The sequence below is a fragment of the Exophiala oligosperma genome (genome assembly GCF_000835515.1).
Source record: "Exophiala oligosperma strain CBS 72588 unplaced genomic scaffold supercont1.11, whole genome shotgun sequence".
In the NCBI taxonomy this organism is placed as follows: domain Eukaryota; kingdom Fungi; phylum Ascomycota; class Eurotiomycetes; order Chaetothyriales; family Herpotrichiellaceae; genus Exophiala; species Exophiala oligosperma.
In genome coordinates this window covers 1,023,539-1,042,942 of record NW_015622828.1, presented here as the reverse complement: position 1 = coordinate 1,042,942, position 19,404 = coordinate 1,023,539, and the positions used below count along the sequence as shown (strand labels likewise).

Genomic DNA, 19,404 nt, shown 5'->3' with positions numbered 1-19,404 from the left:
GAGTAGTTATCTACGGAATAAAGTATCATCGTGACGTTCGTACGCGTTACAGCCCCTCAAAGGTAAACCTATGCTGTCGTAGGGGGGGCCTGTACGGGTCAATGGGCTGGTGTGTGTGTGTGTGTGTGTGTGTGTGTGACCTTGGCAAGGCAAAAAGAACATGGACATGGAAGATCCGTCATGTGTACTCGATGCCCCCCGAACTACCAATCAAAAGTGCATATCCTCCTTTTCATAGGCACCCGAAGCTGGTGTCGTGCCGTAAAGGTGTGCCCCCGAGAAACGTCCACGGCAGGCTCTCGACAAATCTTGGTCTGGTGTGGTCCGGCTTTCCATCATTCTTTCTCTTTTGTTCTCTTCTTTCGAGTCGAAAGCCAGGTTTTCCGAGTGGCCTTTTTTCCCCAATCACGCCACTTTTTTTGTTTCATGGCAAGAAAAAGTTTGCGAGGGTCCGGGGTTGTTTGGCTCTGTGAATCTTTTCCCCCCAGCCATGTAGGTAGGTAAGTGGTGTCGTTTGGCATGTGTCTAGCTCTTTTCTTTTCTCTTTCTCGAGGAGGAAAAGGGGCGGCAGCGGTCGGCTCTACCGTGGCAAACAGTTTCGGTCGGCTGCACCCCAAAAAGAAGGACATGCCATCAACCATACATGCATGCGCGCATACAGGTAAATCATGACGGGTGAGTGCATCGGGACGTGCTCCTCCTACCGTATCAACCACAAGACATCCGTACTGACCAAGTGTCTTTTCGGGTTTTGTCGTTCCCTACATGGTCTCCACTTCCTGGCTACTCATATCGTGAATCACGAAGCCGACTGGACTGCAAGGCAAGTCTTTCTCGAAATGCTTGCAAATCGGCAGGTCAAACGTGAACGTTGCCTTGAAATGTGTCCACGCCAAAGGCATCGCTTTGGTCAGTGGCGACCTTTCGATGTGAGTGGGTTTCGATCCAAGCGATTAATTTTCAATTGCCCATCCTGCCGGCTTATGGCTTCAGTTTGCGGTTTTCCAAAGAACCAAATAGCTCACAACCAAATAAATGGTCTTTCGATCTTCTCCGCTGCAGAAAAAAAAGTCGACAGTCCCCTTGATCACGGAATTCTTGTGGTTGGATTCTTTCTATTGCTCAATCGCTCTCCGAGACGGTACGAGTTGTTTCAACCAGTCCGTGGTGTCGAAAGGTGTTTTGTTTTGTTTTACTGCACAAAAGCATCATTTCCTCGAAATGGATGAGTCTGAGCAAACCCGAATCCACCTCTCCCGGAACCATCCGGTCCTCGAGGTGCTCTGATGGGTTGAATCTCTGGGGTTCGGGTGCCGGATGTACCAGAGGCATTTTCACGGCGCTGAATGTACCCAGAGTCGGGTCTCTGAACGTATGAAGGATCATAGAGGTCACGTTGTTGTTGCGAACCCCTAGATTGATTTCTCGAATTGATGATCGCGCTACCACCACCGCCACCACCTCGTCGACCGCCACCTTTTCCTCGTCCTCGTTGATTCGGAGTGGCCGATCTTGACCCTGGAGGTGTCAAACTCGACGGACTCGAATTGCCGGATTTGTTATTGTTAATATTGACGTGGGACGAGGTATTGTTGGATGCCGCAACACCACTACTCGGGCCGAACAATTCCAACCTTCTCTCTTCGTATTTCCTTTGCTTCTCTTCCCGATCCTTGGCGGCTTGTGCCTGACGTTCAGCAAGAGAAAGTTCGCGCGCCTTGACCTCGTCTTCGTCCTCTGAAGATTCGGCGGCAGCTTTGTCGTTCAACGAGAGGTCCGAGAGGCCGGAGGTGGGTGGTGGTCGGGACGACGACTGAATGATGGGACCCTTTCTGGATAAGAGGATGGGGGGAGGTTTGAATTCGGATCGTAGTGGTGGGACATTACGGGATTCAAGAAAGTAATTCGTCTCTTTTGGTCCTTCACTGTGTACACACACACACACATGGAGAAAAAGTCAGCCACCGCAATGTTACCCAACGTACATATGATGTTACATTTCAAGACATACGCTTCTGCCCATAGTTGTCTGTTGAATTCGGCCTGCTGAGCCCTGCGCTGGGCTTTGGTCACTTTTGAAGAAGCCTTTTTCGACTCGGCGGATTCGTTGGCGGGAGTAGTTGGCTGTTGCATTGGAGTACAGTTCATCAGCATACATGTTTTATTCCAAGTTTGTATGGAGCAAGCCACACCGGGAGGTGTGTGTGCGTGTATGTAGAACTTACATCTGCTCCGCTGGACCATTCGTCCTCCCAGGCGTCGGGTACCTTGGTCATGGGGCCGATCTGAGGTCGCAGGGAAATGATCGTTGCAAACACGACTGGTGTGAGTTCATGTAATCGTGCCGATGTCACGGGTTGTGTGAGTCAAAGAGGTTCAAACGGAGAAGAGAAGACAGAGAAACTACCTCCTTGCCGATGTCGTAGAGAGAGACCGAGTAAAGTGGAATGCGGTGGTGGAAAAAAAAGGCGGGACGGTCGCACGGCACGGTCAAGAGAAAGGAATTCAGCCTCTGCAAGTCGCTCCGGGGTCCCGGGGGGTTTTGTCTGAACAAGGCTGAGGCTGGGCAAAAAAAAGGGCTGTTGCCGAACCCGAAGACGCTTATTAGGCTCGGAGGGTTTGCTTTTCTTTTCCCCTTTCACACCTCAGCCTCGCCGTATTCAACAGCTCCCATCATCTCCACGTCGAGTTGTTTGTACGGAGTAAGAGGCCAGTGGAAGACACTGCGATGAAGTTGGCATTTGAAAATAACTTTGTGCAACGAGAAAGAGTCGACATAGCAGCCGACGAGCATGAGTCGAGCGGATCTAGAACAGCACGCGGCAGCGAACCACGTCTCGCAACGTGCAATGATTGCTTGAGAGGAGGACATTCTAGGTCATATGGCTAAGGTATTATACAGTTCAACATGGTTCTTTCCACTGGGCATCGTCTGGGTCTTCAGCGTCATTCCACCCTCGCTTTGATTTTGAGTAATCTCTCTGCATTCTTGTACGCAATGCCCTCCAACACTTCATCGGTCACCACCTTCTTGGACTTTAGCATCTTCAAAAAGTCCAGGCCAACGTCGTTGTGTCCAAAGGGGTAGTCGACACTGTAGATGATCCTTTCGGGTTTGCACTGTTTCAATACGAGCTCCATCTGCGGGAGGTAGAACATGCCCGAAGTCGACACCCAGACATTCTCGTCCCAGATCTGACGGAGAGACCTTTTGAGCTTGACCCCGAGCTGCGGCCAGTGAGACGAGATTCTGTCGACCCGGTCAAGCATAAAGGGGACCATCTCCCCCAAGTGGCCCAGCATGAGTTGGAGTTTTGGGAATCGGTCAAACACACCCGCGGCGTAGAGGCGCAAGAAATGGATGGCCGTCTCATTGTGCCACCCCCATCCGTACTGACTCAGGGTTTCTGCCACCGTGGAAGGGTAGTTTCCGTCGTACAACAACGGCTTGGTGTGCTCGTTGGCACTCGGGTGGAGGTAGAAAGGGACGTCGAGTTCTTCGGCCGCCTTGAAGACCGGCCAGAAGAATTCGTCGTCGTAGAATCGTCCTTCGCAGTTACTGTCGACTAAAGTACCGACGAAGCCCAGATCTTGCACACAGCGACGCAACTCCGCGCTCGCGGCCTCGGGTTCCGCCATGGGTAGGGTCGCGAACCCGGCGAAGCGGGTCGGTCTCTCCTTGATCAGGGCGGCCAGCTCATCGTTCACCTTAATACACGTCGCGGCGTCCAACGCGATGGTGTTGGGCGCGTGACTGACGACTTGGACCGTGACACCATGGTCGTTCATCGACTTGAATCTCTGGTCTCGAAAATCCCTGAGCGACGGGATGATCGTCCCAATGAGGCCCTTCTCATCGTGTGGATCTGGTGCCTTTTTTGCGGCATAAAACTCCGTGACGGCCGGCGAAAGCCAGTGCTCTTCCACGGTGATGGTGGGATAAGGGAAAGACATGGTTCTCCTCCAGTGTGTCGAGCGACGAAGAAGGTGATTCTGAAATCGGAGCATGGGAAGCGCGACGAGGAATCGTGGCATTTATATACTCCCGAGGGGGAAAGTTCATGACATGGATTTTTCGGTACAAAGGGGCCTCATCCCGACCACGGAATCCTTTCTTTTCGTGTTTGAGTGCTTATCTGTTCAATCATATCTGTACTCCATAGTTACACAGTGATACTTTACCAGGGCAGTAGGCAATTGTTAGTATATCAGTCGAATGCAACACGTGCGGCAATAGAGACCAATGCCCGTGTCTTTATGTCCGAAGCATCCGAACCCTCCAATCATACGGCTAAGTGCACAAAATGCAACCACAATAAAGAGTCCAGGCATCAGAAAATACTCCACTGATCGGTCTTTGCGGCCTGAAAAGACACTGGCAACTGTATAACTCCGTAAAACGTTGGAGCCTAAAGTACTGGCACTATATCAAAAAGATCGCCAGCTTCGTCCTGGGTGTGGGAGCATTTTGCGAGGGAGAGAGCGACAGGGAGACGAGACCGGCGCGTCATCGATAAAAAAGATTATTGGGCGAAGAAAAGTTGTCGGGCTCAAACTCGAAATATATGATCGATCATGCTCAGGAACCTCTATGGTAGCTCCTGTAGGTAAAAGGCGAATATACTGACGATAACTTGAAACGGAGCTCATTGTATATTATTACTTAAACCTACTATTAATCTACAGCCCTCATTTACAGTCATAACCTTCTGTTCTGCATGAACTGGATCTGGACTATAACTGCCCTTCGTCTCGGTCATCTCAGACGCCTTTCTTGCCTGTCTTTTATCGTGCCCGAGCTCCAGGCCGTGGGCACGCAATACACTCGTCAAGCGGTCACTCACACGCAGGCTTCACACCCTCAACCTCGAGAAAGCTGGTGGACTTTCTTCTTTCTTCTTCTTTTCCTTCCCCTTGGCAATCTTCTCCCATTCTTCCCACTCTTTAGCGATCTCTCCCAGAACAGTTGCCATTGCCGACGCGGACGCCATAAGTCCATGGCCCTCAGACTCCAAGACCCTGAGCTCGCACCGCTTCATCACAGTCTGCAACCAGCGCACGTTATCCAACGGCACTCTTGAATCCTTGGCACCATGATGTATCACAACTGACCGCGTGACTTCTGGATACCGGAACCCAATCGGTTTCCGTCGCTCGAGACAAACAACCAGGTCAATGGCCGGATTGGCATTGTGCGTGGCAAGAGCCCAGATCCGATGCGTGAGTGACTGGTTATACAGCGACTGACGAGCCTCTGGAGTTAAGCGCGGGGACATTGGTGGAGGATTCGGATTGGTGACCTTTATAGCATACTGCGTCTGACGGCGAGAAGGTGATGGTGGCGAACCACCGTTCTCGACAGCAGTGCGTTGATGTTCGAGATTGGCTTGGTTGTATGATACACTTCTGGCTCTAGCAGTCGCGCTTGTCTGAGGTCTACTGGGTTCCATATCTGGAAGAGGATTGGTAAAGGGATTTTCCATATCGTCAAATGCATCCCATGTGGCCTCAATGCTCTCCAGACCCTTGCTTTTCCTGATTTTCAGTGGCTTCGTGTCCACGGATGCACTTGTGGCAGTCAAGAATCTCGAATTGGCCACCTTGAGTATTTGTGCCGGTAGGACGCTGAGGAGTTTGTGCGAAAATGGTAAATTTGCGATCGGCTGGGAGTCTGGTCCTACCGCAGTTCCCTTGGGCATTTGAGACGGTGGGATCCATGGCCCCAGGAGGTGGATTCGCCCTCGTACATACTGAGGCATCTTCAGAGCTGTAGCAAGAGCATAGATGGCGCCAGCTGAATGCGCCAGGAGAGAGAATCTCGTAATTTCCAACGAGCTGCATATTACAGCCACATCGTCGACCCAGTTGAGAGGAGTACATGATGCTTCAGGCATCGCTGAGCTCTCACCTACACCTGGTCGGTCTGGGGTTATTAGCCGCAGTCTCAAGGTACGTGCAAGTTCATCGTAGAATGCAGTCAGGTATCGTGTCAGACCCATGCCTACGCAACACAACACGACAAAACCATCGGGATCTCCGACTTCTGAGAATGCGATCGTCCGCCCTGTGCGCGGATGTCTGATCTTCTGGGTTAATCTGGGTGCCTTGAGAAAGGAATCCACTTCATCCGATATTGACCTGAGTTCCGCCAACGGAGGATCTAGCTTCAAATTGCCATTGGCAGAATTACGCTTTGTCTGAGTGGCTGGACTTCGATACATACTATTGACCCGGGACGGGGCGGCACTGTTTGGGTTTGAGCCTGCCGGCGAAGGCCCCATGTATGGCGTGAGTATCTCTCCATTTGAACCGCCGGGGACTAAAGCTGGCATACTGGCCAGATCCGATGCAGTAACAGTGGCAGACAGATCCAGGGGGCTCTCTATCTCAGGAGACTCGACGACCACCTCGGCGACGGACAGTCTCGAACTTTGATATGGACTCGTCCGTTGCGACGAGACTTTGGGAGCGGCTATCGTGTGTCTCTTTGCAGCTCGTTCCGACTTTCGGGCCTCGTTTCGCCATTCTTTCTGCCGCTTTTCTCGCGCTTCTTGCAGTTCGCGAATTCTTCGCACGGTCGAGTTGTCTCCATCGATCAATTCCGCATCGATGTTTAGCTCCTTGAGGTTCCTGACAGGAGAAGAAAACCTGTTTGACTCTGGTGTGGATTCTGGTACGCTGGTCACGCTCCGTCGTAATGAGGAACGACGCGAGGGGATCAAGTGGTTGCCCAGATCGCCACGACTGAAGCGGTTGAAGGCGCTCACAGGCGGACTTTCGCCACTCGGTGAATCCTGTAGCGTTCCCCCGGAGGAGTATGCCTCAATCGAGGACGAACGAGTAGGTGCCTTGAGCTCCTTTTCTTGTTCTATACTGTATAATGACTCGGTCTTTCGGCGTCTATCGGAAGAAATCCTTCGCGGCGGAATAGGTCTCGTGGTAGCCTTGTCGCGTATGGACTCGGAAGTGGTCTTTCGTCGTAGGGCACTGACGCCGCTAATAATGGAGAAGGTTGAACTGGCGCTGGAGCCATGCCGTCTCTCGATACTAGGCACTCCGACTGATTCGGTCTCGGCATGAGATCTAAGACTCTGAGATGAAGTTCGAGGGGCCAGCCCCGGCTGGGCCATGTTCAGCGAATATAATCGTGACCTGCTTGACCTCTTTGATATCAAGGGAGGCCGTCGGGCATACCGAATTACTGGGGCGACTGCGACATCCCCATCACTACTGTCGTCGGCAATAGGATCATTCAAAGTGCGATCCAAGTCATCTGCATCGGGCGACGGGGGTGACACGGGACGTTGATGATGTTCCTGATCCCGGCGTCTTCTTCCGTGTGCTCCTTCTTCTTGTTCTTGTGCTTCTTCTGCAGAGGGAATAGCACCCAAGGAGTCTATCAGCGATGAGATGACTTGGACTGACTCAGGTGAGCGGAGAGGATCATTAGGCAGACTCGCGTTGTTAGGGAGCTCGCGGATGCGAGAATGAATGGCAGAGTTGACTTCGAAGCCGTTGCCGTGAGGATTCTGGACAGATAACGTTCTGTTCATGTCCATGCCCATAGCCAACGCCCTACGTTGGATCTTCGCTGCAAGCAGCGCATGGGCAGTTTGGCGTTCGATCCAAGCGACGGATAGACAGGGGATTGGCAACGGTCAGGGGCCAATCGGAGAGAAGAAGGGGGAAATTTGGTGTCTCTGACCACGAGCCGCCACGGCGGTACGGAGAGGTTGCTTATGCGTAGACGGGAGTTTTACGTGTCGTTGGTGGTGAGATGGAGCATGGATGGCAGTTTTGGCCTGATAGCCACGAACAATTTGAAGCGTCGCGGGCGTTTGGAGACAAGATCTAACGAAGGTGACAGAAGGGATGCGACGGCAATGTGATTGGAGAAGAGCAGGGAGTTTCATGCAAGATAGAGGACTGTGTTGCAAGGAGAACAACAGGCTATGATCGGCCGGCTCTGGAGGGATGGAATGGGCCGAATGCACTAATTGATTCGAATTGTTGCTACAAGTTGAGTCTCCGTATGAGAGAGAGAAACACACTACTGTAAATCATGACTGGGGCCTGTACTCGTAGGTGGTGGACAATTAGGTACTGTAGGTGAAGCCTTTATGTACCAAGTATCCGTCTAGGACGGAGACCTTGTTTTGTTTATTCCTTGATGGTCATGGCGAGCAGCCTTGCACAATAACAATAACAATCTCCTAGAGCACTGTAATCCGTAGGCACTGTAGCTGTTCCATAGCCTTGCATACAGTACTCCGTGATCAACGATCAACCACTCCGTTCCCAGGTAACTAACTAGTCCTACTCCATCTCCATCCTCGCAGGGGTCCCTAGTTTGTCCTTGCACAAGGATTCAAAAAAAGGGGAGTGGTGGACACGACAATTTGCGGAAATGAAGCAGCGCAGACTCGTTTGAGTAAATCCTCCGACCCGTTCTTAGCGTGCCTCGTAGCCTCATGATCCTATTGAAACTCGTAGATGCGTAAAATACTATTGTATTCTGTATGGAGTAAGGAACTGGACGAGACATCCCGAGTTGTACTCATACGACATCTACTTCTCGTAACGAACCTTGACGAACTTGACAACACAGAGGTTAGCACGATGCACTGGATGCTACTGAGTCGATCCTGGGTTCAATGCTCGTCTTGACCATATTCTATGCTACCTTGTCAATTAGCTGGGACAAGTTATGTTGTACGGTCATTCGGCACCACAGCTTCTCCTCTGACGCGTAGGGGTATATCTACTGCAGGTAGCCACGTAGCACGCTTGCGGGTCGTAAACTACTGCAGAAGTCATTGCCCAACTCGGCAGGTCAATGAATGGTAGGAAACAGGTATTGCCTTCAGACCTTGAGGTCAAATCTCTCTCTTCATCTAATATCTAAGACTAATGTATATGCTAATATCATCAATGCATCGTACCTCTATTCTGCTCGAAGTTGAGAAAATGCAGTTGCAGAACATGACCTGACAAGCCACGTTCTGTCGGAGTATTTTTTTCTACTCCATAACGCCACGCTGAAAGATCATAAAAAACCCAATCGCCCAACTTTTTTGGTTGTTCACAACGCTCCCAGATTGACCTTCGATGTCAGACGCCCTTCTGGGAGGAGAACCATTCGCTGCATCGAAATTCATGAGTCGTAAAATGTTGATAGGAGATGATGATCCACCCATCCTGGACCTTCGTGTAAAAGTTGAGGTTGGCTATACCGCGAGGACCTTGCCCAGCTGCAACTTCTCCCGCTCTTCGGCGAACAATCTGCGGGACATTTCGAGCACCATCTCAAAGCCTTCACGCCCTCGAGCTGCATTCTCTCGAAATCTTTCCACACTGGCCTCCTCGATCTTAGTGCGGATTTTTTGCCATCCACCACACATTGCCACGATCTTGGCTTCTTGTTTGAATTCCGTCTTGGCTTGAGCATCGTTTGCTGAAGGCTGGTAGATGACGGTTTCTCGGCATTCCAGCAAATTTGACCATGTCATATTTGTGCTGCACATGGTGACCTTCTTGGAAGCAGGATCCACGTAGGAAACTTCGTAAACATGACTGGTGGTGTCACCCCCCAGTATTGTCAAGACCCATTGTGGTGCGTTCTGTTTGCAGGTGATGAGACGCTCGGTCCGCAGGATACCAGTACTAGGATCGACGTGGCGAGAAAGTGTATCCACGGCCAATACATGAGAGGCTTTATCATTCCATGGGCAGTATTTCCGCCAGTTGTTGGTGCTGACCTCTTCCCAAGAGTAGTCGAAAGTGTATGAGGATGAGAAAATCTTCATGGTTGTATGAGAGGAACGAGGACTCGGGAGGAGTCGTGTGACCTGGACCTCGGGAGTTGTCTATCGAAGGCGCGATTCGAGTGTCTATTCTTTCAAATAATGATACACGAGAGAGGAAGGGGTGGCTCTAGTTGATTGCAAACTCAGTGGTAGCTGCGAGTGACACAAATGAATGTGGGAGTGATGGAAATCTAGAGGTGAAGGAAAAGGGTTTGATATGGAGGCGTGAAAAGAAAAAGTTTCTTTGAGGTTGAAAGCCAGAATCGGCTCTTTTTCTTTCTCTCGCGCCCAGATGTGGAACGGAGAAGATCGGAAAGGGCTGCCATCGCTGCAATGTGATTGGTCTCGGCTGTCAAGGGTTCGGATCGGCTGTGTTGGGTCTGGTGCAGAAGAGGCCGAAGAGCCTATTAAATTGTACCGCTGCCCGGAACATCAGTTAATCCAGGCTCCTCTCCCCGACCCTGTCGCCAAACTGCGCCTGCGTCTTTTCCCTGCGCCTGTGGGCATTCGCCCGTAATCCAGAATCTCCAATGTGCCTCATTCTTTCTCCGGACTCCAAATATTTCTCATCCAGGCTATGACATAGCCGTCTGCAGCCTTCAATTTTCCTCCCTCGGTGTGCATTTTGTTTGTTTCATAATGGCAGAGTATTGGAAATCAACGGTTAGTTCCCCTTGTTCAATGGTCTCCCAAAGTCTGCGACGGGACTAACTATTTTCGTGTTAGCCCAAGTACTGGTGCAAACACTGCAGTGTCTATGTCAAAGACACTCCGTTCGAGCGCAGACAACATGAAGCAACAGCAAGACACGAGAATAACCTGAAACGATTCCTTAGAGATATCCAGAACAGTCATGAGAAAGGTGAGCGGGAGAAAGAGCGGGCGAAGTCTGAAGTGGAGAGGTTGGCCAAAATCGGTGGTGGCACCGCTCAGCAAGCATCGTCTCTGTCTTCTGGGACAGCCGCCAAACCTTCATCGGCCGCCTCAGTAAGGAAGCAAGCAGCAGCACCCACAGCTGCTGACCAGAAAAGACAATGGGCCCAATTGGCCGAGATGGGTATCCAAGTACCGGAGAATTACAGAGCGGAAATGGCCATGGCCGGAGACTGGACGGTAGTGTCACAAAAGTCGGTTACTGAATCACCACTAGAGGAGCGCTTAAGTACTGGAGTAAAAAGGCGCAAGTTTGAAGGTCAAGAAGAACAGGAAGAAGCCGGGGAGACTGTGGCCCGACGTGGTTGGGGTTCAACAACTCGACAATATCCGGGGAAAGATACCACAGACCTCGATGATCTACTCTCCGCCACGGTACCTCTGAAGAAAGAAGAGGCCGTTTCGCCGTCGCTGGAAGAAAAGAAGCCAAAGGACGAGGACGGTTTGAAGCAGGAAGACAAAGCTGCATCTGGCCAGGAGTCGGACAACAATTCCAAACGTACATCGACCAAACAAGAGGGTCCGAACTACCCCGACGGCACAACCGAGAACCCTCGAGTCAAGAATGAGATCAGTGATGAGCAGACCGATCGCTCGCTCGACAAGATCCCAGAGGCTACACCGATCCCAGTTTTCAAGAAGAAGCGCAAAGCTAAAGCGTCCTGAAACAACTCACGTCATCTTTGCGACGGTATTTTGTATCTCGACCAGCACAAGCGAACCGAGCAGCTCAGATAAGCGAGATCAAACGCGAAGCAGCATTCCGAGTTTGTTGCCGCGTGATACTTCAGGTCTGAAGTCAAATTAAGACGACAACGGAACATCCGCACCGACGTTGTTGATTGACAGCGATTGTACGTGATAATGGCCACGTGCAGGTACCGTCATACACCTGCGCACGTTGTATAACTCCACTGACAGTTCCATCCTCGTCTGAGAAGAGGGCTCGGGGAGGGTGTCTGTTGGATTGTGCTTCATGTCAGTACAACGCCGGAGGTGATGTGATCGATCCTGAATCCGCGTTTGGCTACGTGCATCAGCAGAAGTGGAGCTGGATCGATTCATCAGCTTGAACCATGCATCGGTGGTCTTGCTCTCTTTTTAAATGCCACGTCCGGAATGGTTGGGCATCGCCTGCCGTAAGCCCCTGTGAGTGTAATCGTATCAATGGTAAGCAGAGGACACTCTGACATGAAGTAGTGACAATGGCAAAGCGTGAACGCTGACTCATCGAGTGGAAAAGTCCCATAAACCATATTCCCTAATTCTCAGGGTATTTGTACGGGGGTTCCTAAGGTAGGACAAGATAACACACCTTAGAGACATCCCTGGACACAGCTCCGTCACGACTCCTATGTCTCTTCTTTCATCTCACAATAATATCGTGTTGTGGTACGATGGAGGAGGATTTTAGGCATCGAGCCAATGGCAGCAGGGCCAAATTGGGGCGAGTCGTATCGACTCTTGTCCAGCCATGCAGCAACTCCCCGGCCTCGGTTAGGACACGATTATGCAGCTACTGGTAAGACTCCAACCCAACGCTCATGCGCCCAGCCATTAGGCGGCACAAGCGGTGCAAGTCAACAGGACGTCTTGGTCCAGGGTAGCCTCTCGGGTCTGCATGTACCTTTCCTTGAACGGACATGTCAAGGGCGCAAGGTTTCGTTCGGAGAATTGCTGTTCACCATCAGCCAACAGAGGGCCTTGACAGGGCAATCATCCGCGCATTAGCGCTCGTCTTGCCAGCAGCCCTTCCCACCGCTATGCTTCGCTGTCTTGGTCTGGAGCCTTTTCTTGTGTAGAGACTCTGGTCTGAACGACACATAGTAGTCACGAGCGGGTTGTCGAATGGAGGGGCAATGGCCTTAGCGTCGACAACCCCCTGTCTAGGCGGTCCAGCTTTTGTCAATCAGTGTCTCAGGGAACAATTTTCTTGCATTCTTCGTGTTGAGCAAGGAATCTCATGTGACACAACAAGGCACCACGAGGGGGGTAGGGAAGTGACAAATGAAACTCCGTCCTTGGTACCTAGTTGGATTGCAGATCAGTCGCGCTCCATCCGTGCATGGTGGCTGGGCGATCATACTCGTAACTGATAGGGGAGTGCACCTTGTGTATCTGAACGGCAAGTCAGTGCTCGCTTTCTTTAGAAGATGGCATGGGAACAATGCTAAAGCTGGTCTCGCTTCGAAGCAGACAAAAGCCCGTGCGTCGGATTGGACTCGTGTCGGAGATTTTCTACAGACCGCATCTGAAGAGGTGGTAGTGAACTACTGGGTGTACGGAGTCGGCTTTGGTGTTTAGCGGCCCTTTCTTGGTGTCTGGTTAGGAGGCCTATACTCCGCAGGGCCGGTTCTTGTTCTCTTCGAACAAGTGTTTCAGTTACATAGCGTGACCAGGGTGAAGGTGATCAAACGGACGCTTCAGAGTCCATCACATCCCAATCTGTCCATCTTTGTTTTCCCAACCTCTCCAATAGGTTCGCGAGCGGGCACTGATAGGCGCTCTGGCGTCTTGCAGTGGACCGACCAGGGAAGATTAGGCTAGCTGGAGGGAAGGCTAAGGGAAACGAGGTGAGATAGATTGGGCAAAGCTGGAGAGTAGTTGCTCCTCGGCGTGCTGGAGCCTTGAGGGGGGAGAGTAGACGGACAGGTTGAACGCTGACATGGTGGCATCAGAAAAGATACTACGTCGGCCTGCGCAAAGTGGATTGGACGATAATCGACGAGCGAGAGGAGGTGGTGGATGCGCTCCGGAAACCAGACTTGTTCGTGGACTCGCCGACTGGACTGATACAAGGTCGGACTCCATTTCTCGAAAGTCAGCTAGCAGGGTTCTAGAGTGACTTGGCAACGGTCAAGAAGCACTGTGACAGGAATTCAATTGCTGTTTTGGAACAGGAAAGAGAGGGTTGACCAGGGGTAAGGGATTGTAGGGAGTAAGAAAAGGGAAGAAAGGCTCACGAAGAAGAGACAGGGGGGTGAACGGAGCAGTTTACCAGCCCACCAGCCCTGGAGTGGTGGTGACTTTCGACGGTGACAGTACGGAGTACTCGTACTGTCTACAGTGGTGCTCCATACGGAGTAGGGAAACACTGTATCGACTCCCCTCCGACCACAAGGTACGTACGCGTGCGTCTTACCAGGATTTATTCGTCTCCGTTCGGAAAGGCTTCGCGTCCAGACGCATCCTCGGTGACTGTGGCCCTTTTTTCGCATTCTCTTACTCTCCCGTACGAGTATGAGTATGAGCCTGGGATGTTTACAGTACGAGTACCTCCTACCGCCTACTACGGAGTACTCCATAGGCACTACCCTCTACTGTCCTCTACGCTTGTGGATGCCGCCTTCGGTGCCGTGGGTTGATAGCGGCTGCTGCCCATTTTAATTTCTCCATCCTATGTCTCCTTTGCCTCTTCGTCGTGCGATTGTTACTCTGTATAGCTAGCAGCCCCGATGCGCCATTCCATGCAGCAGACCCAGGCGGGCAGCACTAGGGACTGGCAATGCACTTATCCTGGTACGTCTAAGCTGCATAGACTTACGCCTAGGGTCGTTTGGCGCCGGGAGATGCCCTAAGCGAGAAGCCTTTCGACAAGGAACCAGGGGCCTTGGAGACTCCTCCTTCACGACCTTCTGATCAACGCACAGCATGGTGAGCCTAGGGCCTTTTTGGCGGCTGGGTCAAGCTCCAGTACCGAGGGCGAATGCTTCGAGCAGTCTGCTGGTCTCATCCACCATGGAAGCTACTGTGAGTGGAATGCTGGTTGTCAAAAAAAGGCTTGTCGCTGTCTAGGGCGGTTGAGCGAGTCGAAGCGATCCCAAGCGAGGCTCGTTCCAATTTCGCCATCCATCTGATTTCTGCTCACTGCGCTTCGGCATTTGGGCGTCCGCGACACCTTGAGCAAAGCTGCATCCAAACGGGCCACTTGCGAGACGTTTCAACTGGCCTGAAAGGGCCGACTCCAGTCTCGTCTTTACCACCCTGGCCGCCCTTCCGGTCATGCCATGCCCACCTCCATCGACGTACATGTTGCCGTGGGTGCATCCATCACCAACACCTGGCTTCCTGACATATTCGCTTGACTTTGGTTCCGATGTCAATCCTGGTTTTCTCAAGCGTTCAGTTACTTTTTCGCCTGTTGTTCGCTCCTTAGCATCGCATGCCTGTTTGTCTGCATTTTGCCGCATCGTTCTTCCAACCTTCTTGCAGGCCGTGAGTGTGATAGACTATCCGCGAGACCAAGCGGTGAGACTGATGAGATCAACACTGACCGATTTCTTTGGCAGTAATGAGCGTACTCTCTGACATCTGAATCTCGACGACAAGGGGACCCGGGACAATCATATTGGACAGCACCATCTCCCAGCAGACTTTTTGTCTACGCGCCTTCTATCGACAGCACACTCAGCTGTGCGCCGGTCTCTTGCTTTCTGCTGGCCTGGGCCTACCCGCTGGACAGCGGCAGGAGGCAGAAGCATTGGACCCGATGAACTATTCAAATATGACCACCGCGGCTCTCCAACCGGCGTCGGGGTCGATTAGTCTTCCTCCCATCAGCAGTATTGAATTCCAGTCACAAATTGCGCATCATCGGTCGTCGCCAGAAGTGGTACAACCGCTGCCACCACCGCCGCCTACAGCGCCACGTGTACTACCACCGCTTCCATATCCTCCCTACGGAGCACGACCTGCGATGGTACCTCCTCCACCGCCGCCACCTGTGCCTCATGGCTACATCGACACGAGGCCTCTATATCCCGGTCTTCCAACCGCCTACCAGCCCATGCCAGGGCGCATGCCACTACCTTCCTCGGCCGACCCTAGTCTTATTGTCCATCCTCCGCGACACAAGGCAAAGGAGGTGAAGAGACGGACGAAAACAGGTTGTCTTACATGCCGGAAACGGCGCATCAAAGTGAGTTGGAGCGACTTTTATTTTTTGTCATCTGGTTGTCCCGGGCCCTCTGTCGCGACGGCAGGAGGTTTCTCATATTTCCTATCTACAACTCCTGGCATAGATGACAGGCAGAGTACAATGTGTTGGCGGTCGCGAAAATTCCACGCAGGTGTAGTGCAGGAGAGAGAATAGGCGGGCAGGTTTAGGCGGATCTCCACTTAGGGACTCGTGGTGGCTTGCAGCCACCGAAATACAGCCCCCCGAGTCACCCACAGACCATGCCTGTTCCTCCCCAAAAGCCTGTGATCGGCGCTGCCAATGCCGCCGTCACACAAACTTCCACCACAACCACAAACAACAATTCACAGCTTTGTTTGACATCAAATCTCTCACAACACCAGCACTACCCTAGTCGGCGAGCGCGGTCGTGCCTGTCCAGTATTACTGCTGGCTCCTCGCATGCTCTGCAAATTTGCGACCCTCCATCATCTATCTTAGCCCTCTCTTAGAGTGAAATTCTTTTCATCGCGTCAAGCTGACCACTCTTGACAGTGTGACGAAGGTCGACCTGAGTGCAGAAATTGCATGAAAAGTAAGCGCCATTGTCAAGGATACGACCCGGTCTTTCAATCACAAGGCCCGCATTCTCTGCATCCCGCACCAGCAAGCTCTCACCCTTCGACAACCGCGCCGGTGAATAATCAACAACAAAGATACAGCTCAGTTCCAATTAGCCCATCAATCAGTGGGCCGAACTCGACAATCGTTCCTAGTACACCGCAAAGTCACAACGAGTATCAATACCCGCGACCGCCTGAACAAGTCCTCCCACACCTGAACCAACCGTATCATATGGAGAGCAACTCCCAGGCTGGAATATCTTCATACCCGCATCCCCAACCCGGACGTCGTAAGTCATGGACAACTGGAGGAGACTTTCTAGGTCTAACCTACCATTAGTGCAATAATGGAGGACGTGCATCACCCTTCTGCCGGAAGAAGTATCGAAAGTATTTGTACCATTGCAGGTACAAAGGTTCCCAGCATCCCACCTATTCCCCCCGATTCAGTTCCCAACCTTGAATCGATCCGCAAAGTGTATGATCTTGAATTTGCTCCGGGCCTCGACAGGTTTCTAGAATCCGGCTCGTCCAAATGGTTCGCGAGAGAAGGATTCGCCTTATTGAGCTCGGATCGAAATCAGCTCGGACGTATGCTGGCTTACCTTACGTTGGTCAGTAATCAGTCCGAGGGCTCGAGCGAAAACGCTACCCTCGCAAGTCAAGAAGCCCGCGTCACCTGGGCCCTGCTCGAGTTGTGTATCCGACCTGAACACGACGGTGGGGAGGAAGCAGATAGACTCGCTCGCCGTTGCCGAGCAATAGCTTCAATATTGACGGGCGAGCCATTCTCGAGTCCGACCACCTCGATCGCAGACTTTGTGCATCAGGACGAAGTGGAGCCAGAACCGAAAATGAATGCTCTAGAGAAACAACTTGCAAGACGGTGCGATGAATTTTGGCAACTCGTCGAGAACGCGGCTACAAGCCAAGGACCCAATGGGAATGGCATCTCTCCTACGGCGGTGCAGCAGTGTCGACCTTTACTTGATGGGATGGAAAACCGAGACATCATTTACAGCATCATGTTATTGGGATCAAGGACTAATGGCAACGGTGACCTCACTTCGGAGAGAGAACTGGCGAAGAGATATCTCGAATCTCAGGCGAATGGACGTGCTACGAATCCAGTCTTTGCAACTATTTCAGGCATGGCGTTGAGGGCATACACGACGTGAAAAGGTCGTCTATCAGCTTTAATGAGGAGAGGTGTGGTCCTCTTTTTTCTTTCTACATGGTACTCGTACTTTGTTTTACTCCTTTGGCGTCGATACCATAAGAATGGTTTGGCGAACATCGCAAAGGATTACGCACCAATACCCCCTATCGTTTGATGGAATTTTATTTTTTATGTGTGAGAAAAGGGAACGGATGGGTCAGGCCAGGATTGGAGGAAATCACGTTTCATTTCAGACTCAACACCATGGCTATGGACCATGCTGTACAACTTTCTTTCTTAAGTTGACTACCTAGGTACAGATGGGCACGGGTTAACTATGCTATGGGTCAGTGGCGAATCTAGAGCAAGAGGTTTATGCTCTAACAAACAAGATTGTACATGGCAGATACAGTATGTGTCTCCCTTTTTTGGACCGAGACTAGATGTGCTTAGATGTGCTTTTCTGTTTTTGTACAAACCCCCCAACGAAGATTGAAGGTTCTTGAAGATGTTTGATTTATGTGTCTGTTCACTAACATCTGTCAAAAAAGTCATTCTGCAGACGGTGTACAAGTAGTCAGTTTGACAGGAAACGGTGTTGCATGACTGAAAAGCCTCGAGGGTTTTGTTCTTGTCCAACTCTAAGCGAGACAAGAGCTATTGAAAGTCAAAAGACGGACTCGGGAAGGGTAGTTTCGTCTTTCGAGTCTTGCGAAGGGGGTCTATGCGGTTCTCTTTTTTTGTTCCGTTAGCTCATAACTCTTACCGGGGCGGGAGATCACCGCTTGGATCATTATTGTCCTTTTCCTTACTCCGTAGTAGAACAAAAAAGAGAAAAGGGATCAGCCGGGACGCGGGAAGAAAAGGGGGGGGGGAAAGAGGAACCGTGGTTATGGCGGGTGCGGGGGGTGGTGGTGGTGGTGTTGGTGGGTAAAAATCAAAAAGAAGGAACGGCTCTCGCCTTCTACCCTTCTACCCGGGGGCGGGCACACAGACATTATATGGAGTGGTTCATTACATATGTACATACTGTACACTACCTTTTTGCAAGGTAAGACCTGAATGAACGGGGAGCTCGGAGTCAAGTACGGCCAGTACATACTCTTAAGAACATCTCTTTCCGGGGGCGGTACTTGGTTCAGAGTAACTCGCACAAGTCACCCGGTCCAATTCGACGAAAGGAGGGAGACGAAAAAAAAACATGGGGAAAATGACATACACATACTCCGTATGTGGGAATTATAATTGCATTACTACCGAGTACGGAGTATGGAGTATTAGGTCATGCATTACTCCGTGTTATTATTTGATCGAAAGGGAAAGAAAAGCTACTTGGTACTCGCGTACCACGTTTTGTGAAAGTCTAGACGAGGAGCCACAAGGCTGTACATAAGCGAGGGTGAGAGAAAGGCGAGGCGAGACCTGGGCCGTCCCCTCCCCCCCCCCCCGGGTCGAAGAGGGGAGGGAAGGGAAGTGGGGAGCTAGTTATAGGGTAAACTCGTACGAGTGAGAGAGGGAAAGGAAAGGCGAGGAGAGGAGAGGGAGAGAAAAGCCACAAAAGACGTCAAGCAGATCATGGCGTGGATGGTGGATGAGAAATGTATGTACTTGGAAATGTCCAGGTTTGATATCGAATCGCTTGAAATTTCCCCTCGGGGGGTTTTTCTTCCAACAGATATTAAGCAAAACAAACCCATGTGTACACGAACGTGTGAATGTGACGTGACTTGGTCTTGATCTTTGGACCTTTTGAGGTCCTTTTTTTGCAACATGTCAAAACAGCAAGCGCCATCTCGTGGATTTCACCGTCCTCACACTTTGGACAACCGTCGGAGGTATTTGTATTGTAGTTACTCGGATTTCGCTTTCGCTCTCGGTTTTTCCCTCTTGTCAGTACATGCCAGAATCAAAAGAGAGAGAGAGAGAAAGAACGCATGTCTTTTGCTCGGTGGAGGTCAAATGTCGCTTTTTCGAGACCACATCGAA

General features: G+C 51.4%; 6 protein-coding genes across 12 annotated transcripts; 2 read left to right on the top strand and 4 right to left on the bottom strand.

The window, feature by feature from the left end:
• Positions 1-114: 114 nt before the first annotated feature.
• PV06_10074 (uncharacterized protein) lies at positions 115-2,507 on the bottom strand. The gene is made up of 3 exons (XM_016411575.1): positions 2,226-2,507; positions 2,012-2,124; positions 115-1,925 (listed from the first exon to the last, which is right to left on the bottom strand). Exons 1-3 carry the CDS (start codon positions 2,274-2,276, stop codon positions 1,193-1,195), a joined length of 897 nt encoding a protein of 298 aa, XP_016258329.1. The 5' UTR covers positions 2,277-2,507; the 3' UTR covers positions 115-1,192.
• Positions 2,508-2,866: 359 nt separating this feature from the next.
• Positions 2,867-4,179, bottom strand: PV06_10073 (uncharacterized protein). The gene has a single exon (XM_016411574.1). The coding sequence runs from the start codon at positions 4,033-4,035 to the stop codon at positions 2,947-2,949; it is 1,089 nt and encodes a 362-aa protein (XP_016258328.1). The 5' UTR covers positions 4,036-4,179; the 3' UTR covers positions 2,867-2,946.
• Positions 4,180-4,640: 461 nt separating this feature from the next.
• On the bottom strand, positions 4,641-7,929 carry PV06_10072 (uncharacterized protein). The gene has a single exon (XM_016411573.1). It carries the CDS (start codon positions 7,563-7,565, stop codon positions 4,854-4,856), a length of 2,712 nt encoding a protein of 903 aa, XP_016258327.1. The 5' UTR covers positions 7,566-7,929; the 3' UTR covers positions 4,641-4,853.
• Positions 7,930-8,844: 915 nt separating this feature from the next.
• Positions 8,845-10,024, bottom strand: PV06_10071 (uncharacterized protein). Its single transcript, XM_016411572.1, has one exon. The coding sequence runs from the start codon at positions 9,804-9,806 to the stop codon at positions 9,228-9,230; it is 579 nt and encodes a 192-aa protein (XP_016258326.1). The 5' UTR covers positions 9,807-10,024; the 3' UTR covers positions 8,845-9,227.
• Positions 10,025-10,271: 247 nt separating this feature from the next.
• Positions 10,272-14,286, top strand: PV06_10070. 3 transcript variants are annotated; one of them, XM_016411570.1, is made up of 3 exons: positions 10,272-10,469; positions 10,533-11,888; positions 11,940-14,286. In XM_016411570.1, exons 1-2 carry the CDS (start codon positions 10,446-10,448, stop codon positions 11,403-11,405), a joined length of 897 nt encoding a protein of 298 aa, XP_016258324.1. In that variant the 5' UTR covers positions 10,272-10,445; the 3' UTR covers positions 11,406-11,888; positions 11,940-14,286. The 3 variants fall into 3 exon arrangements, with proteins under 3 accessions (XP_016258324.1, XP_016258325.1, XP_016258323.1); XM_016411571.1 differs by having other exon boundaries at positions 10,533-11,909; positions 11,983-14,286; XM_016411569.1 differs by having other exon boundaries at positions 10,533-14,286.
• Positions 13,837-17,916, top strand: PV06_10069. Of its 5 annotated transcripts, XM_016411568.1 has the most exons (4): positions 14,419-14,954; positions 15,029-15,657; positions 16,192-16,549; positions 16,600-17,916. In XM_016411568.1, exon 4 carries the CDS (start codon positions 16,607-16,609, stop codon positions 17,435-17,437), a length of 831 nt encoding a protein of 276 aa, XP_016258322.1. In that variant the 5' UTR covers positions 14,419-14,954; positions 15,029-15,657; positions 16,192-16,549; positions 16,600-16,606; the 3' UTR covers positions 17,438-17,916. The 5 variants fall into 5 exon arrangements, with proteins under 5 accessions (XP_016258321.1, XP_016258322.1, XP_016258320.1 ...); XM_016411567.1 differs by lacking the exon at positions 14,419-14,954 and adding an exon at positions 13,837-13,860 and having other exon boundaries at positions 15,029-16,549; XM_016411566.1 differs by having other exon boundaries at positions 15,029-16,549.
• Positions 17,917-19,404: the final 1,488 nt, after the last annotated feature.

Excerpts from the sequence above, each read along its gene's own strand:
- PV06_10074 (XM_016411575.1), bottom strand. The coding sequence starts at position 2,276 with ATGACCAAGGTACCCGACGCCTGGGAGGACGAATGGTCCAGCGGAGCA. Across the intron at positions 2,125-2,225 it reads AATGGTCCAGCGGAGCAGAT|CCAACTACTCCCGCCAACGA; the intron begins GTAAGTTCTACA and ends CCAATGCAACAG. Across the intron at positions 1,926-2,011 it reads AGACAACTATGGGCAGAAGC|TGAAGGACCAAAAGAGACGA; the intron begins GTATGTCTTGAA and ends GTGTGTACACAG.
- PV06_10073 (XM_016411574.1), bottom strand. The coding sequence starts at position 4,035 with ATGCCACGATTCCTCGTCGCGCTTCCCATGCTCCGATTTCAGAATCAC.
- PV06_10072 (XM_016411573.1), bottom strand. The coding sequence starts at position 7,565 with ATGGGCATGGACATGAACAGAACGTTATCTGTCCAGAATCCTCACGGC.
- PV06_10071 (XM_016411572.1), bottom strand. The coding sequence starts at position 9,806 with ATGAAGATTTTCTCATCCTCATACACTTTCGACTACTCTTGGGAAGAG.
- PV06_10070 (XM_016411570.1), top strand. The coding sequence starts at position 10,446 with ATGGCAGAGTATTGGAAATCAACG. Across the intron at positions 10,470-10,532 it reads CAGAGTATTGGAAATCAACG|CCCAAGTACTGGTGCAAACA; the intron begins GTTAGTTCCCCT and ends TTTTCGTGTTAG.
- PV06_10069 (XM_016411567.1), top strand. The coding sequence starts at position 16,607 with ATGGAGGACGTGCATCACCCTTCTGCCGGAAGAAGTATCGAAAGTATT.